Raw genomic sequence first — 22,446 nt, forward strand, 5'->3', positions numbered from 1 at the left:
ACCTTTTAAATGTTTTTTTTAACATTATTAGAGACCTCTTGGAATGAAATAACACCCCTATAGTCACCTTCACACTCCTGTTACCCAATATAGTAGATGTATGAAAATAAGATAAGACACAGAAAATGTGTTTATGACCTTTCAAATGTTTTTTTTTACATTAGAGACCTCTAGGAATGAAATAACACCCCTATAGTCACCTTTCCACTTTTATTATGCAATAGAGTAGACGTATGAAAATAACATAAGACACAGAAAACTGTTTATGATCTTTGAAATGTTTTTTTTTAACATTATTAGAGCCCTCCAGACATGAAATAACACCCCTATAGTCACCTTTACACTCCTATTACCCAATATAGTAGATGTATGAAAATAAGATAAAACACAGAAAACCTGTTTATGACCTTTGAAATGTTTTTTTTAACATTATTAGAGCCCTCCAGACATGAAATAGCAGCCCTATAGTCACCTTTACACTCCTATTACCCAAAATATAGTAGATATAATAAGAGAAAATAAGCCATAGAAAACCTGTTTACAACCTTTTAAATGTTTTTTTAACATTATTAGAGACCTCTAGGAATGAAATAACACCCCTATAATTAACTATATGCTTTTATTACGCAATAGAGTAGACGTATGGTACTTGGGTGGGCGTGTATTCCACATAAAAAACTGTCCAAAATGATCCAAATGGCCCCCGAGTCCCTTGTTCTTCCAGTCTTGTCCTGTCATCTTCTCCCAAATGTTTCCATTCCAGAGTCCTTCAACATCGTCCTGCGAGGGAATGGCTTCGCTCTCGGCCGCAGCAGCGAAAGTGTGGTGTGCAGCTTCATCTTGGACCAGCAAACCATTAGTAAGTTAGTACGTGGTCCCCGTCGTGGTCCCCGTCGTGGTCCCCGTCGTGGTGTCTGTTCTCGTCACCGTCGTGGTCCCTGTTGTGGTCCCCATTGTGGTCCCCATTGTGGTCCTTGTTGTGGCCCTCTTTATTGTCTCTGTTGTGGTGTCCATCGTGGCACCCGTTGTGGTCACCGTCGTGGTCCCTGTTGTGGTCACCGTCGTGGTCCCTGTTGTGGTCACCGTCGTGGTCCCTGTTGTGGTCACCGTCGTGGTCCCTGTTGTGGTCACTGTCGTGGTCCCCGTCGTGGTCCCTGTTGTGGTCCCCGTCGTGGCCCTCGTCGTGGCCCCCGTTGTGGTCTCCATCATGGTCCTCATCGTGGTCCCCGGAGTGGCCCTTGTTGTGGTCCCTGTCGTGGTCCCCGTCGTGGTCCTCGTTGTGGTCCCCGTTGTGGTCCTCATCGTGGTCCCCGTCGTGGTCCTCGTCGTAGTCTCTGTTGTGGTCCTCGTTGTGGTCCCCATCATGGTCCCCATTGTGGTCCCTGTTGTGTTCCCCGTTGTGGTCCCCGTCGTGGTCGTGGTCCCCGTAGTGGCCCTCGTTGTGGTCCCCGTCACGGTCCTCGTTGTGGTCCTCGTCGTGGCACCAGTCATGGTCCCCGTTGTGGTCGTGGTCCCCGCAGTGGCCCTCGTTGTGGTCCTCGTCGCGGTCCCCGTCGTGGTCCTCGTTGTGGTCCCTGTCGTGGCACCAGTCATGGTCCCCGTCGTGGTCCCCGTTGTGGTCCCCGTTGTGGTCCTCATTGTGGTCTCTGTCGTGGTCCCCGTCGTGGTCCCTGTTGTGGTCGTTGTTGTGGTCCCTGTCGTGGTCCCTGTTGTGGTCGTTGTTGTGGTCTCTGTTGTGGTCCCTGTCGTGGTCCCCGTCATGGTCCCCGTGGTGGTCCCTGTTGTGTTCCCTGTTGTGTTCCCTGTCGTGGTCCTCGTCGTGGTCCCCGTTGTGGTCCTCGTTGGGGTCTCTGTCATGGTCCCCGTTGTGGTCCTTGTTGTGGTCCCCGTCGTGGTCCCCGTCATGGTCCCCGTGGTGGTCCCTGTTGTGTTCCCTGTTGTGGTTTCCGTCATGGTCCTCGTCGTGGTCCCCGTTGTGGTCCTCGTTGGGGTCTCTGTCATGGTCCCCGTCATGGTCCCCGTCGTGGTCCTTGTTGTGGTCCCCGTGGTGGTCCCTGTTGTGTTCCCTGTTGTGGTTTCTGTCGTGGTCCCCGTCGTGGCACCCGTCATGGTCCCCGTCGTGGGCCCCGTCGTGGTCCCCGTCGTGGTCCCCGTCGTGGTCCCCGTCGTGGTCCCCGTCGTGGTCCCCGTCGTGGTCCCCATCCGGCCTCCCCGGGAACAGCGAGGCTATGTAGGTCAACTGTGCTCCTTATTTTGGGATGCAGTCTGTTCTGCTGAGAAACAAACGGCATTTGGCGCCCGGAGCTCATCTTCTCAAACACTCATTTGGCGGCGGGTTGGGCGGCACCGACGGCTGCCAATGACAACACTTCCCTCCTTGACAAGTTATTTTCTGATGCCGGCGACTAAAATACTTCAGCATATTTTCTCTGCTTTTTAAAGAGCGGGACTTAGTTAGGAAGCGGCCGTCAGCAGATGTCCTCCTGCGCGTCCTTTCTCAGTTTAGTCGCGTTCGGTCGCGTCCGCCCACTTGGGGCCGCCGATTCCCGTTTTTGGCTTCCCGCATGTGTTCCGACGACCTTTTTGACGGCGGGGGCACGTTTTTAATTATGGACAGGCATCATGGCGGCTCTCAAACACGCCGCATATGCGAGACAGATGCTCCCGTCTTCTCTGTCACCTCGGCAGTTGGAGGCCCGGGCGCAAAGAAACGACCTCCGTGGCCGAAGACGTTTCCAACCTCCCTGATCCTCAGCAGATGCACGCACACACACACACACACACACACACACACACACACACACACACACACACACTCCAAACACATGCTGATGCAGACATACACACACACTGCATGCACAATGCCGCACAATATTTGTCCCTAGAAATATTGGGTTCCATGGCTAACCATGGAAGGTTGTAAAATAACTCACTATGACAGCAGCAAACATGATACGTCATAACATGAAATGCTGCAACTGTGAAATATCGTAATATGAAATGTTGCAAGTATGAAATATCGTAACATGAAATGGTGCAACATGAAATGTTGCACCATTTCAGGTTACCATATTTCATACTTGCAACATGAAATGTTGCAAGTATGAAATATGGTAACATGAAATGCTGCAACTATGAAATATCATAACATGAAATTTTGCAAGTATGAAATATCATAACATGAAATGTTGCAACTGTGAAATATCATAACATGAAATGTTGCAAGTATGAAATATTGTAACATGAAATGGTGCAGCATGAAATGTTGCAAGTATGAAATATGGTAACATGAAATGGTGCAAGTATGAAATATCGTAACATGAAATGGTGTAACTGTGAAATTTTGTAACCTGAAACGTTGCAAGTATGAAATATTGTAACATGAAACGTTGCAAGTATGAAATATGGTAACATGAAATGTTGCAAGTATGAAATATCGTAACATGAAATGTTGCAAGTATGAAATATGGTAACATGAAATGGTGCAAGTATGAAATATCGTAACATGAAATGTTGCAAGTATGAAATATCGTAACAAGAAATGTTGCAACTGTGAAATATCGTAAGATGAAATGTTGCAAGTATGAAATATCGTAACATGAAATGTTGCAAGTATGAAATATCGTAACAAGAAATGTTGCAACTGTGAAATATCGTAACATGAAATGTTGCAACTGTGAAATATCGTAACATGAAATGTTGCAAGTATGAAATATTGTAACAAGAAATGTTGCAACTGTGAAATATCGTAAGATGAAATGGTGCAAGTATGAAATATCGTAACAAGAAATGTTGCAACTGTGAAATATCGTAAGATGAAATGTTGCAAGTATGAAATATTGTAACATGAAATGTTGCAAGTATGAAATATGGTAACATGAAATGGTGCAAGTATGAAATATCGTAACAAGAAATGTTGCAACTGTGAAATATCGTAACATGAAATGGTGTAACTGTGAAATTTTGTAACCTGAAACGTTGCAAGTATGAAATATTGTAACATGAAATGTTGCAAGTATGAAATATGGTAACATGAAATGTTGCATGTATGAAAATTCATAACATGAAATGTTGCAAGTATGAAATATCTTTCTATCCACCTGCGGTAATCCTAATGTTGACCTCCTCTCCCCATATACTGTATGTACTATGAATAAGCGTGTATAACTGCATAGTGTGTGATGATGATGAATGTTTTACTTTGTTTTTGACAGATCACAAGCCGAGCACCGTTCGCAATGATTACCTGCTCTGTCCTGCCCCCGAGCTCTACCAAGTGGGACAGTAAGTGTTGTGTGTATTGTGTATTGTGTATTGTGTATTGTGTTTGTCCTGCAAATGCGAGGCATCGGGAGGAAGGACTGTGAACTTCCGAGGCGTTTCCTTTCCATGCAGAACCATATCTGCTCTTAACTCCATTGTCACTTTCATGGCCAAAATCAAAGCGCGTCATGAGGTGACAGCGGATGAGTAGCTGTCCGGCGCGGTGCGCTTTGAAGACAAACACGTCCTCCGTACGAGCCACCAAGACCTGCAGCGGCGTCGCTACGTGTCGGCTTTTATAATCCTTAAACATAACAGATGATCACGCAGGCTTTTTAGATGCGGCGACAGATTTCAATGTCCTGGCTGACTGCAATCCAATCAAAAATGTATGATTGTGACTAGCGGAGGCTCCTGGGGGGCTGGAAAACAGATTATGGAGCGTACTTATACATATAATACTGTACCCCCCACTTGGACTTCAACCTCCCGCTGGATTATCTCTGCTCTGAAGCAAATCATTTTAGTCTTTCTCAAACTAAACCATCCTTGGCTGAAATGATATTTTGAAAAGATTAGTGCCATAAAATGGGGATTTATTGCTGTTCCTCTTTGACAATATTTTTGGGACTTAATTGGAACATTGTCTTACATTTGGATTTTCTATGGCTACTAGCGAGCGGCATTGTTCACTCGCTAGGTAAATGTTGAAACACCGTTACCGAAACAACACTGTAACCATACAAGATTGGAACATAAAACACCATAACTGCGAAACGGCAAACACGCAATGTTGTAACTGTGAAATATTGTAACTAGAAACGTGGTAACCATGGAATGTGGTAACAGAAATTGTTGTCACGATGAATTGCAACTGCCAAATGTCGAAACGCTGTAATCGTGAAATGTACTACGAAATACCGCAACTGACAAATGTCGGTATGCCGTCTCCGCGAACGCTGTAAATATGAAATGTTGTAACACAAAACGCCATTGCTGCGAAACGCAATGTTGTAACTGTGAAATATAATCGTGAAACTTCATAACGTGAAATGTTGCAACTATGAAATATCGTAAAAAGAAATCGTGCAAGTATAAAATGTTGTAACATGAAATGTTGCAACTGTGAAATATCGAAACATGAAATGTTGCAACTGTGAAATATCATAACATGAAATGTTGCAACTGTGAAATATCGTTACAAGAAATCGTGCAAGTATAAAATGTCGTACAATGAAATGTTGCAAGTATGAAATATCGTAACTTGAAAAGTTGCAACTGTGAAATATCGTAACGTGAAATGTTGCAACTGTGAAATATCGTAACTTGAAATGTTGCAACTGTGAAATATCGTAACATGAAATGTTGCAACTGTGAAATATCGCAACAAGAAATCGTGCAAGTATAAAATGTCGTAAAATGTAATGTTGCAAGTATGAATTATCGTAACATGAAATGTTGCAACTGTGAAATATTGTAACATGAAACGTTACAACTATGAATTATCGTAACAAGAAATTGTGTAAGTATAAAATGTTGTACAATGAAATGTTGCAAGTATGAAATATCGTAACATGAAATGTTGCAACTGTGAAATATCGTAACGTGAAATGTTGCAACTGTGAAATATTGTAACGTGAAATGTTGCAACTGTGAAATATTGTACTCATGAAACTTCATAACTTGAAATGTTGCAACTATGAAATATCATAAGAAATCTGTGAATTATCGTAACATGAAATCGTGCAGGTATAAAATGTTGTAAAATGAAATGTTGCAAGTATGAAATATCGTAACATGAAATGTCGTAACTGAAATATTGTAACACGAAATGTTGTAACCATGAAATATCGTAACATGAAATGTTGCAACTATGAAATATCGTAACATGAAATGTTGCAACTGTGAAATATCGTAACACGAAATGTTGCAACCGTGAAATATCGTAACATGAAATGTTGCAATCGTGAAATATCGTAACATGAAATGTTGCAACTGTAAAATGTTGTAATCATGAAACTTCATAACATGAAACGTTGCAACTATGAAATATCGTAACAAGAAATCGTGCAAGTATAAAATATCGTAACATGAAATGTTGCAACTGTGAAATATCGTAACATGAAATGTTGCAACTGTGAAATATCGTAACTTGAAATGTTGCAACGATGAAATATCGTAACATGAAATGTTGCAACTGTGAAATATCGTAACACGAAATGTTGCAACCGTGAAATATCGTAACATGAAATGTTGCAACTGTAAAATGTTGTAATCATGAAACTTCATAACATGAAACGTTGCAACTATGAAATATCGTAACAAGAAATCGTGCAAGTATAAAATATCGTAACATGAAATGTTGCAACTGTGAAATATCGTAACTTGAAATGTTGCAACTATGAAATATCGTAACATGAAATGTTGCAACTGTGAAATATCGTAACATGAAATGTTGCAACTGTGAAATATCGTAACATGAAATGTTGCAACTATGAAATATCGTAACATGAAATGTTGCAACTGTGAAATATCGTAACATGAAATGTTGCAACTGTGAAATATCGTAACATGAAATGTTGCAACTGTAAAATGTTGTAATCATGAAACTTCATAACATGAAACGTTGCAACTATGAAATATCGTAACAAGAAATCGTGCAAGTATAAAATATCGTAACATGAAATGTTGCAACTGTGAAATATTGTAACATGAAATGTTGCAACTGTGAAATATTGTAACATGAAATCGTGCAAGTATAAAATGTTGTAAAATGAAATGTTGCAAGTATGAAATGTTGCAACTGTGAAATATCGTAACCTGAAGATATGATATGGGGTAATAATTATTAAGAAATCCTGGTTTCGTGTAAATAATTGTGCGATGCGTTCATAGCTCCAAACGTGAAGCATAAAGAGAGGCTAGTCGTTTAGCCTCGAGAAGTCAGTAAACGAGAAGTCAAATCTTAATTAAAGGAGCCATTAAGGTAGCATCTGCTCCACAAGTCTCCGCGTCTTCCGGCCTCCTCGCCAAGTGATGCCGTAAACTACTTCCTGGAGCATCTACATCTGTAAAGGCGCTACGCAGAAAGCGGCGCTGGGTGTCCACGGCTGGCGCGAGGAGGCGGGCTTAATTAAGTGTTGGCTGCCGACGGCGGCCCATTAAGTAGTTAACTAGTCGGGGCGGCGAGTAAACACATCTGCTGGAGGGGCTTTTTAAAAGGTTGTGCGACAGATGCAGCCTTTCCCTTTTTCCACGCTCGCCGTTGTAAATAATTCACACAATCCCTGCGCCCCGGACAACCTGCGACGAGCCTCCGAGCCCGGGAACGTCCGCGGCCGCCCATCTGTCGGCCTGGGCCGCAACGGCGGCGCCGCCGGTATGCTCGGTGCCCTGGAAACACGACTCTAGTCATCTGTGGGAACATTTTTGCTTGTTTTTCCTGCCGTTTCACTCGCAAGCGTGGCTCATGAAGGAGCGCATCTCCGAGATCCTCGTCCTTCGAAACCTCGACCTTCAGGAATGTAAGAGTGAATGTAAGACCATGAGGCTAAAACCAGACCTAGATGCTATCCAAACAATGGGAAGCTAAGGACTAAGAAGCTAAAACCAGACCTAGATGCTATCCAAACAATCGGAAACTAAGGACCAAGAAGCTAAAACCAGACCTAGATGCTATTCTAACAATCGGAAGCTAAGGACCAAGAAGCTAAAACCAGACCTAGATGCTATCCAAACAATCGGAAGCTAAAACCAGACCTAGATGCTGTCCAAACAATCGGAAGCTAAGGACCAAGAAGCTAAAACCAGACTCAGATGCTATCTAAAAGTCGGAAGCTAAGGACTAAGAAGGTAAAACCAGACCTAGATGCTATCCAAACAATGGGAAGCTAAGGACTATGAAGCTAAAACCAGACCTAGATGCTATCCAAACAATCGGAAGCTAAGGACTAAGAAGCTAAAACCAGACCCAGATGCTATCCAAACAATCGGAAGCTAAGGACTAAGAAGCTAAAACCAGACCTAGATGCTATTCTAACAATCGGAAGCTAAGGACCAAGAAGCTAAAACCAGACCTAGATGCTATCCAAACAATCGGAAGCTAAGGACTATGAAGGTAAAACCAGACCTAGATGCTATCCAAACAATCGGAAGCTAAAACCAGACCCAGATGCTGTCCAAACAATCGGAAGCTAAGGACTAAGAAGCTAAAACCAGATCTAGATGCTATCCTAACAATCGGAAGCTAAGGACCAAGAAGCTAAAACCAGACTCAGATGCTATCTAAAAGTCGGAAGCTAAGGACTAAGAAGGTAAAACCAGACCTAGATGCTATCCAAACAATGGGAAGCTAAGGACTATGAAGCTAAAACCAGACCTAGATGCTATCCAAACAATCGGAAGCTAAGGACTCAGAAGCTAAAACCAGACCTAGATGCTATCCAAACAATCGGAAGCTAAGGACCAAGAAGCTAAAACCAGACCTAGATGCTATCCAAACAATCAGAAGCTAAAACCAGACCCAGATGCTATCCAAACAATCGGAAGCTAAGGACCAAGAAGCTAAAACCAGACTCAGATGCTATCTAAAAGTCGGAAGCTAAGGACTAAGAAGGTAAAACCAGACCTAGATGCTATCCAAACAATGGGAAGCTAAGGACTATGAAGCTAAAACCAGACCTAGATGCTATCCAAACAATCGGAAGCTAAGGACTAAGAAGCTAAAACCAGACCCAGATGCTATCCAAACAATCGGAAGCTAAGGACTAAGAAGCTAAAACCAGACCTAGATGCTATTCTAACAATCGGAAGCTAAGGACCAAGAAGCTAAAACCAGACCTAGATGCTATCCAAACAATCGGAAGCTAAGGACTATGAAGGTAAAACCAGACCTAGATGCTATCCAAACAATCGGAAGCTAAAACCAGACCCAGATGCTGTCCAAACAATCGGAAGCTAAGGACTAAGAAGCTAAAACCAGATCTAGATGCTATCCTAACAATCGGAAGCTAAGGACCAAGAAGCTAAAACCAGACTCAGATGCTATCTAAAAGTCGGAAGCTAAGGACTAAGAAGGTAAAACCAGACCTAGATGCTATCCAAACAATGGGAAGCTAAGGACTATGAAGCTAAAACCAGACCTAGATGCTATCCAAACAATCGGAAGCTAAGGACTCAGAAGCTAAAACCAGACCTAGATGCTATCCAAACAATCGGAAGCTAAGGACCAAGAAGCTAAAACCAGACCTAGATGCTATCCAAACAATCAGAAGCTAAAACCAGACCCAGATGCTATCCAAACAATCGGAAGCTAAGGACCAAGAAGCTAAAACCAGACTCAGATGCTACGTATCTAAAAGTCGGAAGCTAAGGACTAAGAAGGTAAAACCAGACCCAGATGCTATCCAAACAATCGGAAGCTAAGGACCAAGAAGCTAAAACCAGACCTAGATGCTATCTAAACAATCGGGAGCTAAAACCAGACCTAGATGCTATTCAAACAATCGGAAGCTAAGGACCAAGATGCTAAAACCAGACCTAGATGCTATCCAAACAATCATAAGCTAAGGACTAAGATGCTAAAACCAGACCTAGATGCTATTCAAACAATTGTAAGCTAAGGACCAAGAAGCTAAAACCAGACCTAGATGCTATCATAACAATCGGAAGCTAAGGACTAAGATGCTAAAACCAGACCTAGATGCTATCCAAACAGTCAGAAGCTAAGGACTAAGATGCTAAAACCAGACCTCGATGCTATCCAAACAGTCAGAAGCTAAGGACTAAGAAGCTAAGAGTGGGCGGCCTTGGACGTGTCCAAATCCTCCAATCCTCGCTCGGTCATCAAGCGCTGGAGTAGCACTCTTGGCGGCGGTGGCATCATCTGTGCCGACAGCTGCGGCGTCGGCTTTGAAACGCTGGCATCTGCTCTCCCCCTTCTTCCTCCACGCCAGGGGAGCCCCCGCAGCCCCCGCTGGGGGCGGCCATCGGGCGGGGAGGTGGCTGCGGTCTTGCATCAGCATGTCCTCACCTGGTGTTTTCACAATTACGGTGGAAGGTAAAAAATAACTGAGGCCGGCATCGACACCTAGCAGGTACAGAAGCTAATGCAATTGCTCCTCAATTATTCAGAACGCGGTCCCAGGGCAGCTGCTGACGGGGGGCGCGGGGGGGCGCCGCTCCATCTGCTCCAGCGGGGGTATGGAAATGTTTATGTTAGACATTTACTGTTGATTTGCATCCTTTGTTTAGACAGCTTAGCATCAAGCTTAGCATCAAACAAGAGGAAGTGATCGGCCATTTTCATTCTTAGGATTCGTAGTGCAATGCATTCTGGGTTAGAAGATGTGTTGTCAGGTTACGCTCTTCCGTGGCGTCCGATGGCGGTCGTTCGGATCCATTGGCGTGGTTACCGATGATCACATGGTGGTAGTGCCGCAGACCCCTCCCTCTGTTCCAAGATGGCTTCTCAACCGTAACGTAGACGTCCTATCTAGTCTGACTGGTGTTTGTCCCTCCTAGTGGGGGGCTAAAACGAGACCTAGATGCTATCCAAACAATCAGACGCTAAGGACTATGAAGCTAAAACCAGACCTAGATGCTATCCAAACAATCGGAAGCTAAGGACTTAGAAGCTAAAACCAGACCTAGATGCTATCCAAACAATCGGAAGCTAAAACCAGACCTAGATTCTATCCAAACAATCGTAAGCGAAGGACTAAGAAGCTAAAACCAGACCTAGATGCTATCCAAACTATCAGAAGCTAAGGACTAGGAAGCTAAAACCAGACCCAGATGCTATGAAAACAATTGTAAGTGAAGGACTAAGAAGCTAAAACCAGACCAAATGCTATCCAAACAATCGGAAGCTAAAACCAGACCTAGATGCTATCCAAACAATCGGAAGGTAAGGACCAAGAAGCTAAAACCAGACCTAGAAGCTATCCAAACAATCGGAAGCTAAAACCAGACCTAGATTCTATCCAAACAATCAGAAGCTAAGGACCAAGAATCTAAAACCAGACCCAGATGCTATCCAAAAATCGGAAGCTAAGGACCAAGAAGCTAAAACCAGACCTCGATGCTATCCAAACAATCGGAAGCTAAGGACCAAGAAGCTAAAACCAGACCTAGATGCTATCCAAACAATCGGAAGCTAAGGACCAAGAAGCTAAAACCAGGCCTAGAAGCTATCCAAACAATCGGAAGCTAAGGACCAAGAAGCTAAAACCAGACCTAGATACTATCCAAAGAATTGGAAGCTAAGGACCAAGAAGCTAAAACCAGACCTAGAAGCTATCCAAACAATCGGAAGCTAAGGACCAAGAAGCTAAAACCAGGCCTAGAAGCTATCCAAACAATCGGAAGCTAAAACCAGACCCAGATGCCATCCAAACAATCGGGAGCTAAGGACCAAGAAGCTAAAACCAGACCTAGAAGCTATCCAAAGAATCGGAAGCTAAGGACCAAGAAGCTAAAACCAGACCTCGATGCTACCGTGACACCAAGTCACTCCAGAATTCCTGCCATCTGCGCCCCAGAGTGCATCCAAGTCAGTCGAAACGTTAGCAACATCTGCAGCATTCAAGAAGGTCTCATCAGGAGCATCCCAGCTGTCAGCAGAGTTTCCTCCCGTCCGTCGGAAGTGGTGGAATGACGACTCTCGGATGCTGAGCGACGGGACTCGCATATGCTCCGCTGTGAATTATTCAGCCTTCCTGATTTTTCACATCTTTTACGGGAAGTTTGAAGTCCATTAGCGTGCCCCTCGTCAGGCGGTCCAGATGTAGAGCATCACCGGAGCTTAGCGTCACCCCGAGGCCCGGCTTTTTGACGGATGCGCCGTCGTCCCACCCAGCGAGTCGTGCGTCGTTTTTTGACAGATCCCTCGACTCGTCCACGCGCTAGCCTCTCATTCGCTCAAACGCAACCTTCGACCCGTCGAACAGCTGCAGGTTCCTTCCTGGCGAGGATCTGTTTCAATTATTTATCCCGTCTCTTTCTGTAAACTTGTTTCTTCAGTCCTTCCAGCTGGTGTGCGGTATTCCCACCCTGGAACTCCCGACTGGGCTACTCTGAAAAAATACAACTTGGCCGCCGATTGACCCAAGAACGTCTTGGAACCTTGAACTGAACGATACTACGTTCTTTGCTAAGGAACAGTCATAGTCCTTGTTGATTACGATTGGGACGCGGTGCATTCAGGGTGTCCGGTTGTGTCAGAATACCGGGGGGCGCGGAGGCGGGCGGGGGGGGGGGGGTCATCACTGCGACTCGCTTGGCAGCCTTCCTCCTCCTCTTCCTCCTCTTCATCCCGCCTGATTAATAACCTGCCCGCCATCGTCAGCCATTGAGCTTAAATTGGCTTAAACAGCCCCCCCCCCCCCGACCACCTCACGTTTGACATCAAATTCGAAATTAGAATGACAAAATAATTACTAGTACTTATTTTTGTTATTATTATTATACAGTAATATTGTAATAATTATTTGGAACAAATATTACAGTTATTATACAATAATTATTTTATTGTTATTTTATATATTATATTTTATATATTATTTATTATATGATAGTAATGGTACTAATTCTCATTTATAATTCTAATTCTTATTTTTACATAAATATATATAATTAATATACATGTCAATCTTATTCTTTATTATTTAATTTGATTAAAGTATAATAATAATTGTTGTTGTTATATTTTTTGTTTACATGATGATACTGTATATACTATATTATATACTATAGTTTGTATATATATTTTTAAATATATATTTTTAATATTTACATATTCATATATTATTTATTATATGATAGTAATGGTACTAATTCTTATTTATACAAATTTTTATAATTCAAATTTTTACATAAATATATTCAAATAATATAATAATACATGTCAATCTTATTCCTGTTATTTTGATTCAAGTATAATAATAATTATTGTTGTATTTTTTTACATGATGATACTGTATATCCTATATTATATACTATATTATATATATAATTTTTAAATATATTATATATATATTTATATATTATTTATTATATGATAGTAATGGTACTAATTCTTATTTATAATTCTAATTCTTATTTTTACATAAATATATATAAATAATATACGTACATGTCAATCTTATTCCTGTTCATTTGATTAAAGTATAAAATTAATAATTATTATTGTCGTAATTTTTTTGTTTACATGATGATATTTTATATACTATATATTTTATTAAGTTGCTTTTTATTTATACTTTTAGTGGTAAAAATGCAAATTGGCTAAATTGCTGACATTTAAAAACGTGTGCATATTTATTAGTCAAATAACAGCATCACAACTATAACATTTTATACCATAATTTTTATTATCATCATTTATCATCATTTTTCTGATGGTATTTTAATGGTATTTTAAAGAAAATATACATAATAATATTTGATTTATTTCAGCGTGTCAGTCTTTTCCTTCCTGTGTCTGCTGCCTCATTTGCATAAAGGAGTTGCAACCGGCGCACAAACGAACAAAAAAAAAAAGAGACGGCTTGGAGAGAGAAAGAGAGAGAGAGAGGAAGTGCTCATTACCGGCGCCGTCAGCGGCGTGCGGCGAGGACGTTAACCTGCGGAGCGGTAACAAGCCTCATGAACTCCTATGACTTATTTAGAGGGCCAAACGCTGACGCCATAATGGGCGCAATTAAAACACTAATGATGAACGGCACCGCAATTTCCATATGTCTATTATGCCCCATCCAATTACCGCCGCTTTAATGAGAATTCCGGATATGGACTACCGCCGAAACGCCTCAAATCCTCCGCTTGGGAGAAAAAAAGAATAGAAGAAAGGTGTGTGTGTGTGTGTGTGTATATGTGTGTGTGTTGTGCAGCTGCGAGCATGCGGTGGCGCACGGCGAAGCCGGCATGCGGAATAATAACAAGAAAAGGTCTCTTTGCTTTGGATTTGGCCCGAGGCGGCGCCCTGGGCCGCCAATCCTCCCGTGGATCAGAACAGATGAGCGAGCAGACCGGGCGTCCATTACTGCGTGCGCTCAATCGAAATCCCGCCTTCCTTTTATTTAGTACTCGCTAAATATTTCAACGCCACTTTTGCACTTTGACCCAACTTGTTGATGCCCGCCTCTCGCTCTCTCTCGCTCTCGCTCTCTCGCTCGCTCTCTCTCGCCATCGTCGTGTTCCTCGAGGGACAAAACAAAACAACCCGACAACACGCCGTCTCGTTTAATAAACCGTCGTTTCACTTTTTCCTTCACGAGTTGCATCACAAACAAAGGCTGCCATTGTACTCCGGGATTCGGTTGGCATGACAACAGACGCCGCCTCCTCGCTCCCGGCCGGGGCGAGTTGGCGCTTCTTCGCCCGTTCGGCCCACTGATGGCCGACTGTCGTTCGTCGGCTCATGGGAGGTTATTATGGATGATTGGCGGTTGTGTTCAGTCTTTGTTTCTATGGGGGAAGTCCTTCCGGGAATGGAATATGTTCCCTCGGCCGTGAACAAGCCTTCAACGGAGGGAGCATATTCCATTCCTGACGGAACGATTGGTGTTCTGTCGGGAATGGAATATGACAGAACGATTGGTGTTCTGTCGGGAATGGAATATGTTCCCTCTGTTGAAGGCTTGTTAATGGCAGAGACAGCATATTCCATTCCTGACGGCACAATTGGTGTTCTCTCGGGAATGGAATATGTTCCCTCTGTTGAAGACTTGTTCATGGCAGAGGGAGCATATTCCATTCCTGACAGAACGATTGGTGTTCTGTCGGGAATGGAATTTGTTCCCTCTGTTGAAGGCTTGCTCATAGCAGAAGGAGCATATTCATTCCTGACAGAACGATTGCTGTTCTGTCGGGAATGGAATATGTTCCCTCTGTTGAAGGCTTGTTAATGGCAGAGACAGCATATTCCATTCCTGACGGCACAATTGGTGTTCTTTCGGGAATGGAATATGTTCCCTCTGTTGAAGGCTTGTTCATCGCAGAGGGAGCATATTCCATTCCTGACAGAACGATTGCTGTTCTGTCGGGAATGGAATATTTTCCCTCTGTTGAAGGCTTGTTCATGGCAGAGACAGCATATTCCATTCCTGCAGAACGATTGGTGTTCTGTCGGGTATGGAATATGTTCCCTCTGTTGAAGGCTTGTTCATCGCAGAGGGAGCATATTCCATTCCTGACAGAACGATTGCTGTTCTGTCGGGAATGGAATATTTTCCCTCTGTTGAAGGCTTGTTCATAGCAGAGGGAGCATATTCCATTCCTGCAGAACGATTGCTGTTCTGTCGGGAATGGAATATGATCCCTCTGTTGATGGCTTGTTCATGGCAAAGGAAGCATATTCCATTCCTGAGAGAACAATTGGTGTTCTGTCAGGAATGGAATATGTTCCCTCTGTTGAAGGCTTGTTCATGACAGAGGGAGCATATTCCATTCCTGACAGAATAATTGTTTTTTTTTTTGTCAGGAATGGAATATGTTATACGCTGTGAGCATATTCCATTCCTGACAGAGTAAATGGTGTTTTGTCAGGAATGGAATATGTTCCCTCTGTTGAAGAATTGCAGTTCCATTCCTAACGGAACAATAGGTGTTCTGGTACTAAGGGGATATTTTTGTCTGTTTAATGCTTGTTGACAGCAGAGGGAACATGTTGCATTCCTAAGAGACCAGGACCCCTGAACAGTGAAAGTCCCCCTGAAAAAAGAGTGGAATAGAATATTTTAGTATGTTGAATGCTTGTTGATAGGGGAACGTATTCCCTCTGCTCTGAACAAGACATGTTGAAGGCTTCTTGATAGCAGAGGGAACATATTCCATTCCGAACAGAACACTAATTGTTGGGACAGGGCGCCCCACCCCCCTAAGTCCCCCACTTCCCAGATGCTTTAAGAGACTTCCAATGGTGTTTCGTGAAGGTGTTAGGAATGGCATATTTTCCCTCTGCTTTGAACAAGACATGCATGCAATGTGGAGTGAATGTTCTGTTTCCTGTGTCATAATGAAGGCCTGATGAAGAGGTTTCTTCTCCATTTCGCTTCCTGACAGGACCATGGACGTTCTCATCAGCCTGAACAACGGCAAGTCGTTCATCAGCAGCGCCTACACCATCACGGCGTCCACGTGTGTGAGTGTGTTTCCTTCGCCGCTTCTTTGGAAAACAGCAGCCATGACATGTTGGTGGTGCCTTCGCAGTCGGACGGCCTGGCGGTGGGCATCGCCATCCTGGTGCTGCTGGCGCTGGTGGCTCTGGCCCTCACGTGGTGGTTCTGGCCCCTCTGCTGCACCGTGGTGAGTCTGCCTGCGTGGCGAGCGACCGTCTTCCGTGCGTACGAGCGCCTTCGTTGGCAAGGCGGCTTCCCGCTTCATCTGTCGGCAAATGTAGCAAAGTTTGGGAGGGAGGAACAGATGGCGGCAGGACGACAAAACTATGGCGACAATATGCAACGCAGGCTTAAACCAACACAAGGAGCTCTGGTGATTTACTGGAAATCAACAACATTTTTGATTTTTTTTATGGAAAAAAATTCTGCGGAATTCCTATCCTATTCGTTTATTTTTCCAGAGGAAACAGTGGAAACGGGAATAATAATGTAATAATGTAATAATGTAATAATGTAATAATGTAATAATGTAATAAAGTAATAAAATAATAAATTAATAAAATAATAAAATAATAAAATAATAAAATAATAAAATAATAAAATAATAAAATAATAAAATTATAAAATTATAAAATTATAAAATAATAAATTAATAAATCGCAAAAAAAATTCAGCTGAATTCCTATCCATCATTTATTTTCCCAGAGAAAACAGGAATAATAATAATATAATAATATAATAATATAATAATATAATAATATAATAATATAATAATATAATAATATAATAATATAATAATATAATAATATAATAATATAATAATATAATAATATAATAATATAATAATATAATAATAAATGTCATAATATCATAATATCATAATATAATATCATAATATCATAATAATCATGAAAAAAATAATTGAAAAAAATTCTGCTGAATTCCAATCCATCATTTATTTTCCCAGAGGAAACCGTGGAAACGGGAATAATAATATCATAATATAATGATATAATAATATAATATATAAATAATAATATAATAATACAAATATATATATATATAATAATAATAATAATCACAAAAAAATAATTGAAAAAATTCTGCTGAATTCCTATCATCAATATAATAATATAATAATATAATAATATAATAATATAATAATATAATAATATCATAATATCATAATATCATAATATCATAATATCATAATATCATAATAATCATGAAAAAAATAATTGAAAAAAATTCTGCTGAATTCCAATCGATCATTTATTTTCCCAGAGGAAACCGTGGAAACGGGAATAATAATATCATATGATATATATAATATAATAATATATAATATAATGATATAATAATATAATATATAAATAATAATATAATAATAATAATAATAATATAATAATAATAATAATAATAATAATAATAATAATAATAATAATAATACAAATATATATATATATAATCACAAAAAATAATTGAAAAAATTCTGCTGAATTCCTATCCATCAATATAATATATTATTATCAATATAATAATATAATACAAATATACGTATATACTAATATAATAATAAATAAAAGTGTCAACAGTCGTTACCCCCACCTGACTGACATGTCATACAAACACCAGAAATGGAAGGCCAGATCGGGAAGAGACCTGATTGGCTCACACATCAGGGGGGCGGGGCTACCAGTCGAGCAAATAATCCCATTTTCAAAGTAAAATCAGCCTTCCGTTGTGACATGTTGTGAATGTGTTAAGACCACAGAGCAGCCACATTTGCCCCCCCCCCCAAATCCCACCCCCCTCCCATCGCCACCCACAGCTCTTCCATCACCTAGCAACACCCAGCAAAGAAGCCGAAACAGGAAGTGAGTGTGATCTCACAAAGTCACTCGGCAAAAAGATGGCAGCGATTAATGGGCGACAGATTGCACGGAAGCGAACAAAATCTTTTATTTGTGTTGGGGGGGGGGGGCGGCGTTACCTGGGGGAGCCGTGCGATTAATAGTAAGCGCGGAGATTGTTTGCACTTTTTGTCGGATTTGGATGTGCCGCGCCCGCCGCCAACGCTCCAACTTTGATGTTGTTGCTGTGTTTTGGCTACAAGCGTAAAATCGTCTGCTAAGCCCGTCACCAGTGGAAAAAATTATAAATTATAGTATAATATATAACAATAATATTTTAATATTTTTTACAGTATATAATATAATTATATTATTATTATATATTGTATTAAAATATTTAACATTATATTCTGAACTGTATATACTGTATATTTAATCCCAGCTTTGTATTACAAATATTGTATTATAATATAATTATATTATATAATATATAATTATATAATTCTAATATTGTATTTCAAATATTCCAATATTTTTGAATATTTTTTTCCAATATTTTTTAGTCCAATATATTTTTATTTTATTTTATTTTAAAAAATATATTATTATTTTTATTATTTTTACCGGGATAAATGAAATTCTGTGATATCATATACAAAAATTAATAAATATTCACAAATAATAATAATACTAATATAATAATAATCACGAAAAAAGTAATTGAAAAAAATTCTGCTGAATTCCTATCCATCGTTTATTTTCCCAGAGGAAACTGTGGAAACGGGAATAATAATAATATAATAATATAGTAATATTATAATATTATAAATAATATAGTACAAATATACGTATATACTAATATAATAATAATCACAAATAAAATAATAGAAAAAAAAACAGCTGAATTCCTATCCATCATTTATTTTCCCAGAGGAAACCACGGAAACGGGAATAGTAATATAATAATATAATAATAAAATAATATAATAATATAATAATAAAATAATATAATAATATAATAATATAATAATATAATAATATAATAATATAATAATAATCACGCAAGTGTCAACAGTGTCAACAGCGCATTTTTCAAAAAATGACAACTTTATTGTTCTTTTTTTGTCATATTACAACTTTCTTCTTTCCATATTTTAGTAAAATGACTGCAGATTTTGTCCATTTTCATAATATTATAATTAGAATGTGCCGCGGGCCAATTAAAAAGCACTTTGGGACCCCCCCCCCCCCCCCCCCAGTCTCAGGCCTGGCATAGCCAATAGTTCTTTGTGAGAGCGTCTCGGACTTTGTGGAAGACTAAACTCTCTGCCCTCGGGCCCTTTGGAAAACAGTCGCAGCCACTTTAGAAAAATCCACAACAGATTATGATGCGGGGCTAAGAGAGCGGGGACGGGGGGGGGGCACAGATGGCGGTCTTTTCCTGTGTCCATGCTTTTTTTTTTTTTTTTTTTGGTTGTTTTTACGATAAACGCAAACGCGCCCTCCACCGGTGCCGCCGCGGCCACCCCCCCCCCCTCCCGGTCATGATAGACGTCACCTGGCGTTGTGGACCTGAAGGGACGGCGTCCAGGATGCGATGGAAGCATATTTTGGAAAAGCAACAAAGGCATTAAAATGTAAACCCCCTGCAGCATGTCTGGCCGCCGCCGTGTTTGTCTTGGTGGAGGGAGCTGCTGTTGCCTTCCACCGAGGGACGCGCCGCAAGAGGAGGGCCATGTGTGCCTTGTTAATATTTAAACCCCCAGTCTGCCAGGATCCGCCGGTCGGGACGAGGCCACGCTTCCCGGCTCGTTCTCGTTCACCCCCCCCCCCTCTTCGCATGGCTCCACGCCAGTCGAGAGGTCGCGCAAGCTGTGTGGAGCGGTAATTTCTTTGTTTGTCGTTCATTTGGAAATTAAACACAAAACGGCACGGCACTCGGACCGAATCAAAGGCAAACGCGGCCTGGAAGCACATGACTGCCGCGTCCAAATTACAAACCATTCCCGGCGAAATTGGATGCACTTTTGGACGCGTCCCCCCCCCCACCTTGATGTGCTAATCATGAGTCACGCTGTCAAAATAAAAGTGCGCTGGACTCTGGTGGCATCCGTTTTTGAATTCTGGTGCGGTCATCCCGAGTCCGAGTCCAACAGATATCTCTCAGACCGATGGAAGTCCATCTTGCCCAAGCTAATTCAACTTTTATCATTGAAGGCTGTCAAAGTAGCTCGTTAATAGCACAAAGTCATTTTATTCATCACTCACCAATGAATTTGATCTACGATTAATCAATTAATCAACTTAACTTGCTAATATGCTAATATGCTAATATGCTAATATGCTAATATGCTAATATGCTAATATGCTAATATGCTAATATGCTAATATGCTAATGTGCTAATGTGCTCATGCTAATGTGCTAATGTGCTAATGTGCTAATGTGCTAATATGCTAATATGCTAATATGCTAATATGCTAATATGCTAATATGCTAATATGCTAATGCTAATATAACTGCATTCTGTCATTTATCTTTCGCTTCATGAAAAACGGTAACACACAGTTAGAAATGGTGATTAATCCCGATTAATTTGAAAACTGATTAATTTGATTTTTAAAAATCTGTTCTTGTTGTAAAAGTTGCTAACGTCAAACTTTGCTATGACTTCCTTCATTGATCATTGATTAATCACTTAATTAACTTAGTTAACTTAACTTAACTAGTTAACTTAACTTAACTTGTTAATGTGCTAATATGCTAATATGCTAATGCTAATATGCTAATATAACTGCATTCTGTCATTTATCTTTTGCTTCATGAAACATGGTAACACACAGCTACAAATGGTGATTAATCCTTATTAATTTGAAAACTGATTAATTTGATAAAAATCTGATCTCGTTCTAAAAGTTGCCAAAGTCAAACTTTGCTACGACTTCCTTCATCAGTAGGAATTGGATGCACTTTTGGACATAAATGGTGATTAATCCTGATTAATTTGAAAACTGATTAATTTGATTTAAAAAATCTGTTCTTGTTCTAAAAAGTTGCTAAAGTCAAACTTAGCTACAACTTCCTTCATCAGTAGGAATTGGATGCACTTTTGGACATAAATGGTGATTAATCCTGATTAATTTGAAAACTGTGATTAATTTGATTTTAAAAAATCTGTTCTTGTTGTAAAAGTTGCTAATGTCAAACTTTGCTATGACTTCCTTCATTGATCATTGATTAATCACTTAATTAACTTAACTTGTTAATATGCTAATATGCTAATATGCTAATGCTAATCTGCTAATATAACTGCATTCTGTCATTTATCTTTTGCTTCATGAAAAATGGTAACACACAGCTACAAATGGTGATTAATCCTTATTCATTTGAAAACTGATTAATTTGATAAAAATCTGATCTCGTTCTAAAAGTTGCTAAAGTCAAACTTTGCTACGACTTCCTTCATCAGTAGGAATTGGATGCACTTTTGGACATAAATGGTGATTAATCCTGATTAATTTGAAAACTGTGATTAATTTGATTTAAAAAATCTGTTCTTGTTCTAAAAAGTTGCTAAAGTCAAACTTTGCTACGACTTCCTTCATCAGTAGGAATTGGATGCACTTTATGACGCGTTCCCCCCCCCCCCCCCTTGATGTGCTAATGATGAGTCACGCTGTCAAAATAAAAGTGCGCTGGACTCCGGTGGCACCCGTTTTTTTTTGTCCCAACATCATTGAATTCTGGTGCGGTCAGTCCAAGTCCAAGTCCATCTTGCCCAGGTTCTCCACAAAATGGATGTAAACATGCAAACAACATGTAAACAAGCTAATTCAAGATTTATCATTGAAGGCTGTCAAAGTAGCTCGTTAATAGCACAAAGTCATTTTATTCATCACTCATCAATGAATTTGATCTATGATTAATCACTTAATCAACTTAACTTGTTAATATGCTAATATGCTAATGTTAATATAACTGCATTCTGTCATTTATCTTTTGCTTCATGAAAAACGGTAACACACAGTTACAAATGGTGATTAATCCTGATTAATTTGAAAACTGTGATCAATTTGATAAAAAATCTGAAACCAGTTAGGAACCAGTTCTACAAACCTTCCACGTGACCTATGGTTTTGAAAAGATCGGGCCAAGAAAGCCTTCTACGGTATCCCGGTGTCTGACCTTAGACCCTTGGACGACTATCACGTTA

General features: G+C 40.5%; 2 protein-coding genes across 3 annotated transcripts in view; one reads left to right on the forward strand and one right to left on the reverse strand.

Moving 5' to 3' along the window:
• antxr2a (ANTXR cell adhesion molecule 2a) overlaps positions 1-22,446 on the forward strand; it is a 79,335-nt gene that overhangs the window by 16,859 nt on the left and 40,030 nt on the right. For both annotated transcript variants that reach the window (XM_078789421.1, XM_058069994.2), the window contains exons 9-12: positions 764-859; positions 4,215-4,284; positions 16,327-16,405; positions 16,474-16,569. In XM_078789421.1, coding sequence (XP_078645547.1) covers positions 764-859; positions 4,215-4,284; positions 16,327-16,405; positions 16,474-16,569 — 341 coding nt within the window. The remainder of the gene's footprint in view (positions 1-763; positions 860-4,214; positions 4,285-16,326; positions 16,406-16,473; positions 16,570-22,446) is intronic.
• Positions 155-2,202, reverse strand: LOC144898238 (uncharacterized). The gene has a single exon (XM_078789330.1). It carries the CDS (start codon positions 2,200-2,202, stop codon positions 865-867), a length of 1,338 nt encoding a protein of 445 aa, XP_078645456.1. The 3' UTR covers positions 155-864.

This window comes from Doryrhamphus excisus, linkage group LG3, assembly GCF_037039965.1.
Source record: "Doryrhamphus excisus strain RoL-2023G ecotype Guam linkage group LG3, RoL_Dexc_Guam_v1.1, whole genome shotgun sequence".
NCBI classification, from domain to species: Eukaryota; Metazoa; Chordata; class Actinopteri; order Syngnathiformes; family Syngnathidae; genus Doryrhamphus; species Doryrhamphus excisus.

What these genes read in the sequence shown, in the direction of transcription:
- LOC144898238 (XM_078789330.1), bottom strand. Translation starts at nt 2,202, where the DNA reads ATGGGGACCACGACGGGGACCACGACGGGGACCACGACGGGGACCACG.